At 39.7% G+C, this 9,373-nt stretch overlaps 1 protein-coding gene and 1 long non-coding RNA gene across 3 annotated transcripts in view; one reads left to right on the top strand and one right to left on the bottom strand.

Moving 5' to 3' along the window:
• Positions 1–782: 782 nt before the first annotated feature.
• Positions 783–9,373, bottom strand: part of tcf7l1b (transcription factor 7 like 1b) — an 89,989-nt gene continuing 81,398 nt past the window's right edge. For both annotated transcript variants that reach the window (XM_028577122.1, XM_028577123.1), the window contains exon 12: positions 783–1,296. In XM_028577122.1, coding sequence (XP_028432923.1) covers positions 809–1,296 — 488 coding nt within the window. In that variant the 3' untranslated portion in view covers positions 783–808. The remainder of the gene's footprint in view (positions 1,297–9,373) is intronic.
• On the top strand, positions 3,226–4,234 carry LOC114555042 (uncharacterized). The gene is made up of 3 exons (XR_003692515.1): positions 3,226–3,530; positions 3,656–3,831; positions 4,177–4,234. It is a non-coding gene; the product is annotated as an uncharacterized LOC114555042 (long non-coding RNA).

Here is a 9,373-nt window from a genome sequence, read left to right as displayed (position 1 = left end):
CTTTTATACTGAAGTACAGTACTGAGGTAAATGTACTTAGTTACATTCCAACCACTGAATGTGTCTGTAATAAAATGATACAGCTCATTAAACGTTCATATGTAAGACCTACGAGGGGCAGCCATGGAGGTGGTTAGCGCTGCGTTCACTAGCGTGAAAATATGAATCCAGACCATGTGACCTCGTTGGAAAAAGAAAGGACAAACACACGGGCTGGTAGAGACGTGAAAAAACCAAGACGAGACATTTGCTTTTAAGAAACAATTTTCAAATGTTTATTTTAACATGTCAAAGAAGGGTGGGGGTGGGGGTGGGGCACACACTCATGAATTGAAAAAAAGGGGAGGGCCGGCTGCAATTATTGGCCAGTACTATGACTTCAACTTAACACTAACATTAATCAGGCTTTTGGCTAAAAAGAAAACGTGTTTTTTGTTCCTTAATTTCTTTTTTTTTTTTTTTTTTTTATATAAAGAAACGTTATGTACAATGGTTCTTTTATACAAGAGGTTCATTTGGATAAATGCATCATCATCAAAACGAAAAAGAAAAGAAACCAGTTCTGCGGTAAAACTTTACAAAAAAATACATTTTGTTTTCATTGAGAGATGGAGAAAAGGAGACGGTCAAATATTGACCAATAATATTTTTCTTCCTTTTCGTTATTTTTTTTAAAATTTTTGTTGTTGAAAAAAAGCAGTTCTAATACCTATTTTTTTTTTTTGTAAAGAAAAGCAATATACAGCACAACACGCGGGACAAAAATTGCGTTTTTTTTCTTTTTTTTTTTTTTCCTCTCCAGATTCACTCAGTCGGATTGTTTGGTAACCAAGGAGAGGGGCTGCGACTGGAACAGGGCGTGATGGGAGTGAAGGGCCGCCTGATGGAAAGGGGAAGGTGGGGAGAGCATGGAGGGGTGCAGAGAGCTGAAGGGGATTGGCCGGCTAAGGATGGGCGTGGTCGAATGGCTACCTGAAGAACCAATCGGGATGGAGAGATGGGAGGAGGAGGAAGAAGAGGAAGAAGAAGAAGAAGAAGAAGAAGAAGATGTGGATCCAGAAGCCTTGCCGGCCAGGGAGAAGTGGTGGTGGTGCATGCGCCCCTCCGGCTTGGTGGTGAGCGACAGCGGCTGGGCCTGCTCCGAGTGCGTGGCGGCGGGCGCGGCGGGCGAGGCCAGGGCTGCCGAGGGCGTGGCCGGTGAGTCCAGCATGCTGCCGTGGGACGAAGCCGGGCTGTCGCACATCTTCTCCGAGGGCAAGTACTGCACGCACTGCTTCTTGCTTCGGATGGAGAAGTCTGCGAGGAGAGAGAGAGAGAAAGAAAGAGAGAGAGAGAGAGAGAGAGAGAGAGAGAGAGAGAGAGAGAGAGAGAGAGAGAGAGAGAGAGAGAGAGACTCTGAATTATGGATCGGCTGCTGTGCTGCAAAAATCTGGTTCACGTCCCGACAGACGCCAGCGAGCCGCTACCACATCAGTGAAGACGATGGCAGTGAGTGGGACAATGTTTAAATCAAGGTGAAGAAGAAGAATGCCTTTATTTATCCAGTTAGTCAAGTTGCACACACATTAAACACAGGCCTGAATCACACACATGCTCAGCACCTACAGTGTATGGAGGACTAAAAGTGCCACAATTAAATAAATAAACACACCATTAAATAATTACTTAAATGTGTCATTAATTAATTAAAATTAGAATTAAATACATAAATGTGTTACTAAATGTGTCATTAATTAATTCAAATACCGATTCATTTTATGTAAAATACGTATATAATTATTTGTCACAATTAAATAAATAAATACACCATTAAATAATTACTAAAATGTGTCATTAATTAATTAAAATTAGAATTAAATACATTATTGTGTAATTAAATGTGTCATTAATTAATTCAAATACCGATTCATTTTATGTAAAATACATATATAATTATTTCACTATTTACATTTACATTTCATGATCCTGCGTTGCAGTGCTTCATGAATTACTTAAAACTGTCAAACTGACCCATCAAAAAGTTGGTAGGCGGAACCTAACGCCTGATTGGTTACCCTGTGCATCAAGCCAAGATAAATCAATTCCAGATAATGGATTGATGCAGAGCTACTGAACACATTCCAATACACTGGGTGGCGCTATTCACCTCTACGTTGGTTTAGATACTCGGTTAAACAGAACTTTCATTGCAACGGCTAAAAAGCAAGGAGAAGACTCGGTCCTGCTAGCCCCAATGTTGAGAAGCCGTGTGAGGTGCAGGACAAAATGTCTAAAAGTTGCCCGGAGCTGCTAAGAGAAGCAGCGAATTTGATTGAGGAAGCTCTGAGCAGAAATCCAACGGCTCCCGCGGCACCGGTGGCTACGGCGGCTCCGGCAGCTCAGTCACCGCAGATACCGGCCGCTCAATCACGTACACCTGTCCAAGGTAAGCTAAGTAATTTCATGTTAGCTAGGTGTGCTACTAATTAATGATTCGGGACACACGTGTAGGTTAAATTAGATCGACTCGAACATGTATTTGTATGCGGTATTATGATGCTTCGTGCGTGACACGTTTATTGTTAATGGGGGGAGCATAAAACTAGTTCGCTAATCGGCTAAATGGTGTTAGCTGGCTTGAGCATCCCAAGATAGAAGTACAGGCTGTTTTAGCTGACTGGTGACCATTGAGCTGTGACGTTTTTCTGTGTTGCAGCGGAGGTAGCAAGGCTCTTTGCGCCATATAACATTGGAGCCAGAAGGAATATGACAAGACGACCAGCACAAGTCCAAGTTAGCCGAAGAAGCTACACACACACTGTCTGTTGTTTGGCTGACCACAATGCGGATAAAATTCCAAGCGTACTGTTTAAAGCTGAACTTCTTACTTCAGGACTTGGAGAGCAAAAAGTAACCTTTTCAGGTCAGTGCGAAACTAGGCATTTACCAAAACTAAAAAAAGTTTGTACTGTCTGTGGCTTGTTGAAATTATTTGCATTTCTTTTTATAGTGACTCAAACTTAATTGATGTTCATAATGTGAATAATTATCACAGGCTTATTTGCTTAATTTAAGGTGAGGTGAGTTATGATTTTGTTTTGTTTTTTTCTCCAGGGAATGACCACGATCCCATGGTTATAACAAATAAACTAATGGAAGTGTTTCCGAAGCTCCAACAAGGGGGAGGCTTTGAATTTCTAAAACTTGTAGGATCTACTACATGATCGAAATCTTGCATTGCTTCAGTGTCCCAGCACTGGATACACCCTTTCCTATCTGAAAGATCCATCGACGATGATTGGACAGGCTACAATCTACATACGTCCACTTCAACAGGATCTACCCTTAGATTGTGTACATAAATTTACAGAGACTTAGTTTAATACATAATCAAAACAAAGATTACTGGTGACTTTTAATCCTTAATTAAAAGCCATTTGTTGTTGTTAGGAGAGCTCACGTCCTGCCTCTGGTCCAGTCATCCCCTGCATCAGTTGTCATAAGGAAGTTCCCTTTTCAGAGATGAAGCTGCACAGATTGAGCTGCAATGGGTATGTACTTCTTAAAAAGCAATGCAAGGGTAGCATATTCATTTTCTTTGGGAATATGTCTCTCTTAGAGTGTTGTGCACACAAATAGCGACTATGACCATCATTTCAATTGTGTTAACTTCAAGGACACCCATGCAGGGATCAGAAAGAGAACAAGAGGGAGGCCAAAGTGAAGAAGATGATAGTGAGACAGCCCTAGTCAGTGACAGTGTTCCAGTGAGGCCTGAAACATCAGCTGAGAGTGCAGTAGTACCGGCAGTGATTGTCAACGAGGAGTTGGATCGCAAAGAAACAGACAGTGGTTTGTGTCATCACAATAGTGTTGCTATAAGATTGTGTGTAACTGAAAAGTTAATAGAAAGATGACACCTGTAGGATATAATTAGATAATACAGTTACAGACAATTAATAACATGCAACTGGGTTTTTCTATTTTTCTAATATTTAATTTTTGTTCAGAGTGCTGTTTTTATGTCAACTCAGCGTTGTGACAGGTTCTGAAGATGTTGGGTCTCACGTTTTGTCAGTGAAATTAACAAAATTTTCCTCCTGTTCTGTAGAGTGCGAGGATATCTGTATATGCAGGTAACATGCTAACTCACAAGATGTATCTCTGGAATAGATAACTTTATTGTTGTTTGTTTAGAATGGAAGCTTCTTAAAGAACCCACTCAAGCTGCCAAAGTTTTCAAAGAGAATCTGCTAAGGAACATGCAACTGGGAAACCACTTAGAATGAAGATGGATGTAAGGGACTCTGAAGAGGACAGGGAACGGGAGCTTCTCTTATTCTATAAACAGCAGCAAGAATGGGCATGTCCACTTCATTGTACTCTGGTTGGTAAGTAATATAAAGTTTATAATATAAATACATCTGTACAGTTTATACCGCTCAAGTTCCTTATATGGAATTGTTAAATGGGAGAATGGAATGCACAAAATTATATAATTGATAAAATGTTATATGTATGTATGTGAATATTGTGCACAATATACTCTTATCTGGAATAATCAATATTAAGGATGCTGTTCTAGAATTACAGCCAATAGAATTTTGACTGTTTTTCTCCCTTGCTTGTTAAATGTTACCTAATCCAGTTACCTGTATTAGTCCGCCACTTTTTTCCACTGTGTTATTATCAGTATTTTATTTCAGGTGATGTTGCTATCGGAGAGGGTGTGATGCGGTACTTTATGACAACAATCATATCCAAACTCCAGTTTGGATTCAGTCTAGATCTTGGTAAGTATTTTACTAATTTTTTGAAGGTTAATCCATCTATAAATTGCAGGAATGTCTGTCTGTAGCGCATGTCTCTCAAACAGTTAGTCCGATGGATTTCAAACTTGACAGGTGTCTTGCTATGAGTAAGTGCAGTGCCAAGTTTGATGTTGTTTGGATAAACGCAAAAGATAGCGTTACATATATAGGTAAAAGAAGCACACATTGGCTTTTGCTGCTCTTGCCGCTTGCCATTCTCACACTGCATGCAACGCTGACTGAGCACCTGTTTGTGTCTTGACTCGCTCTACACCGCCTCTCTCTATGCGCGCACACACACGTACGTTCTGGTGGTTGAACGCAGATATGTGCTGTTGAGCGGAGGGCCGGTGGGCAATGTTTTGTGTCAGGTAAATCAGTAAGTTGGTAGTAGGGTATACGGGGGAGTTGCATTTGAAGTGGTTTGGGGTCCTTCTGTAAGTCATTTTGGAGTAGGCTACAATTTGGTTTAAGGGAATTCTACAAGCAGCAATACCACAGGCCAGGTTTTTTATTTTATTTTTTTAATGTATTTTAAGAGGTTAATTGTGACATTATTCCCTGCTTTCTTGGTACTTTACAGGAGGAATGGGCCGAACACTGCTATTTGAGGGTGAACCTGACCATCTTGTTCCAGCAGCATCAGAGGCACTTACTGAAAGCAACCTCTTCCGTGTTGCAGGAAGGATGTTGGCCCACACCTTTCTGCATGACGGTCCCCATGTCACAGGACTAAGTCCTGCTGTAATTCATGTACTGTTCAATGGGGACCCTGAAATGGCAACTGTTGTTACAGAAGACTGTCCTGATCTGCACATCAGGAGCATCATAGAACTGGTATGTAACCTAAAAGAAACTTTGCCATGTAAAAAATATTGCTTGGGCAGATATAATAACTTGTATGGTCTTAATTCTAGCTTGAACATGAAGAACTTACACGGAACAGAAGGACACAGTTTCAGATCTTTCCATGTCTTGGGATCTTCCGCAGTCACCAAAACAAATCGGAGATGGCTACATAACAAACTTCTACTCCATGCAGTGAGTTCCAAGTGACAGAATTCATTGCTGTACTTGTTGAAATTATAGAATGTGTTGTGAACTCTGGCTTGTTATGTTAACACAAGAGTTTAAGTACTAGAGTTTTAATGGATTTTTATAAAGCACTTTATTGTGCTTTTATTAACATTTTCCCTACTGTGCCAACTTTTGTCAAATTTGGGTTAAGGATTTGGGCTGTAATATGGGTCGGTCTGTCTCCTAGGTCGTTGGGAGGACCATGCGCCAAATTAAACAGTTGAGAAAGGGACTGAAAGATGTGATGGTATGGCCCCTGCTGACATCTAGGCCAGATGTTGTACCACTTCTTTTCCCCAAAATGGCTGACATGCAGTTCACACCCCAGGTAAGTCAGTAATTTAGTTATATTTGTGACTTAACTTGATGAATTTACGTGTATTTTCAATAACTGAGCTGGTTATTTTCCATTTTCCAAGAATGTGATATGCATAGTCCTTCACCAAAATAAGTTCTCCCTTTTTAAAATTACAATTTGTTCTTTAAGATGCTCCTAGAAAAAATCACATGGCCAGTTGAGGACAGTGATGATGAAGACTTTGACTTAGACACCACCTGCCGCATCACTGGCTTTCTAAGGATGTTCATTGAAACGGGTATAAACCTTATTTTCTCTCTTTACAAATGCTTCTATGTCGCATGGATAGATATGATCAATTAAAGTTGAACTAAATGTCTTTAATCCATTTTATGACTTTTAGCTTCATCAGGTACCCTGGCCCAGCTGCTGACCTTCTGGGTTGGCTGGGAGATGCTTCCTCCTGAACTGAGAGTAGAGATTTCTGGGGGAACCCTTCCTACGTCCTCCACATGCTTTGAAACCCTAAAGCTGCCAGCTCATTTCAAAATCTACATGGACTTTGAGAAAGCACTTGTTGCTGCCATAAAAAGTACTGGATTTGGGCTTGTTTAAGTTTTCAGACAGATGTCAATTAGGGCTGGGCAATATTTTAATGTATCTATCGTGATATAACACTAGATATCGTCTTAGATTTTGAAGAAGTGTAATATCGTTACATGGTAAGTTTGGTCTTTTCCTGGTTTCAAAGGCTGCATTACAGTAAAGTGATGTAATTTTCTGAATTTACCAGACTGTTCTAGCTGTTCTATTATTTGCCTTTAACCACTTAGTCATTATATCCACATTATGATGGTTATTTATCCGAAATCTAAATGTGGAAGATATTTTGTGAATGCACTAATTGTCAACCTTACAATATCGTTGCAATATCGACATCGAGGTGTTTGGTCAAAAAATTTCGTGATATTTGATTTTCACCATATTGCCCAGCCCTAATGTCACTGCATACACAGTTCAGATGAATTTACACAAGTTCAGGGTCTTTAAAAACATTAACACACTGTTGACCATATTTTTTTTATTCTACATATTTTTTCCATTTACTGAAATCAAACTGTTCTGCACCTTCAGTGCTAACAGTACAGCATTCATGTTAGTCATTCTGTGGACCATAATGAGACAGGAAGCTTCAAAGAACCAGCTTTTTATTTTTCCTTTTTAAAAAGGAAAGTAAACTTTAATTTTTTCCTTGCTTGTTGTAACACAACAAATAAAAACATGGGTTGGACATCAGTCTAAGATTCTTGATAACACTTCCACAGTCTCTACATATAGTCTAAGTGCATCAGTAACAGAAACTCCTGGAGCTGGCAAAATTGCAACCTCTTCATCTGAGAGCTCACGGGCCAGCTGAACCTCGGGGACTGACACAGTGCCTCCATGAAGGCAGTGAGGTCCGTTCAATCGATCCCATATTCTTCAGGAACCTGAATGGATAACAAGCATAATCAATCTTGTACTTAAAACTAGTTTGACATGTCCTTACACAAGATTATTTTTGGTCAGTGAGAGATGAAATGTTACTTATTAAATTCAGTTTTGTAAAATAATACAGCTGTGCATAGTATGCACTGTAGAAACTACAGCTCACATGTTGATCTTTAAAAGCTCGGGAGATTTTAAAGAGACAATCTATAGTAAATGTTTCATTTAAAGTATCACATTTAGCACAATTTTTTTTTTCTCCCATAATTCCTTTGGGGAAACAATTTTAAAAAAAAAAAAGTGTTTAAAGTTGATTGTTAACCTCAGTAGGATCCTCCTCAGGGCCTTGCTCTCTGTAACTTCTCCAGAGATGTTGTGGTGACTGATTCCTTTCAGTTCTAAGACCGTGAAAGTTCCAAGCATCTCGAAAAGAGTCGAGGCTTTGCTGAATCAGTGGAAGGAAGATCCGGTGCAGAGCGAAAAAGATGGACTTCATTGTCTGGATTCAATGTTCCCTGATCTTCCAATGAAGTGAAGATCTGATAGAAGAGGTCCAGGGCATGTTCATAAACATCTCTCCACATCCTCTCTATTCTGTGTTTAGGATAAAATTGACAAATTGTTAATTTATGTGACCTATACTAAAGTACATTCAACTAGTATGTTAGTTGTGGGAGCCTAGTTGCCAAACATATTTCTTTACCGCTGATTGTGGACACTTCTGCCTGTGATGTGTGAATTCCTGTCGGTACCTCTGCTTCTGATCATGAATTCTGCTACATCTGCATTCTCCCCCCCTTTATCAGACCGTACCCTTGATGGCAGCCCATACTGCTCAACAGCGGCGATAAAGCTCTGTAAAACCGTATGAGCTCTGTTATTGCCGGCCACAGTAAGGTAGACCACTAAACGACTGAATCCATCCACCCCACCGTGGACAACAAATCTCCACCTGTTGCAAACACATGAAAATATACAACTTTATTGTAAAACAATTGAATGAAACATCTAGAAAGATGCATTGTTTATCTGCTAATATCACTGACCTGATAAGCTTATGGTGGCCATCTATATGCCACAAAGAGTTTGGGCCAGGAACAAAATACTGCCGTCGCCTTAATACACGCAGCCTCAGACGTCTCATGTAGACTCCCTCTGCATCGACTCTGCGTAAAGACTCTTGCAGTCTTGAGACTGAGGGGAGGAAATTAAAATGAATAACCACACACTCACTGGCTACTTATTTTGAGGATATAGTGGTGTCATAATAAAATACATAATGTGTGTGAAACAGTCAACTATTACAGAACCACCACAGCCTCAAAAATGTACTGTACTGTCAGATATTGTCCCTATTAATTTTTATATATATATATATATATATATATATATATATATATATATATATATATATATATATATATATATAGATTCCACATGCTCGAACAGACATGACCTGAGATTTTTTGCCTCCTATGATTATATCCTTTTCTATGATTATATTATACCCTTTACAGCAGGGGCGGGGGCACATCCGGATAGCTGAGAATATTACTGTCAGATATTGTTCCACCTCTATTAAACAGGAGGCTAAAAATCACAGGACATGTCTATCCTGATGACAAGTCAGCTGTCCTGAAATGTGTGTTTCTCTTCTATTATACACATTCTACATCTCAGAGGCGATGTCTTTCCATAAGCGGGCTTCCTTCAACTTTCA

Source organism: Perca flavescens, chromosome 5 (assembly GCF_004354835.1).
Source record: "Perca flavescens isolate YP-PL-M2 chromosome 5, PFLA_1.0, whole genome shotgun sequence".
NCBI classification, from domain to species: domain Eukaryota; kingdom Metazoa; phylum Chordata; class Actinopteri; order Perciformes; family Percidae; genus Perca; species Perca flavescens.
This window is presented reverse-complemented; position numbering and strand designations above follow the sequence as displayed.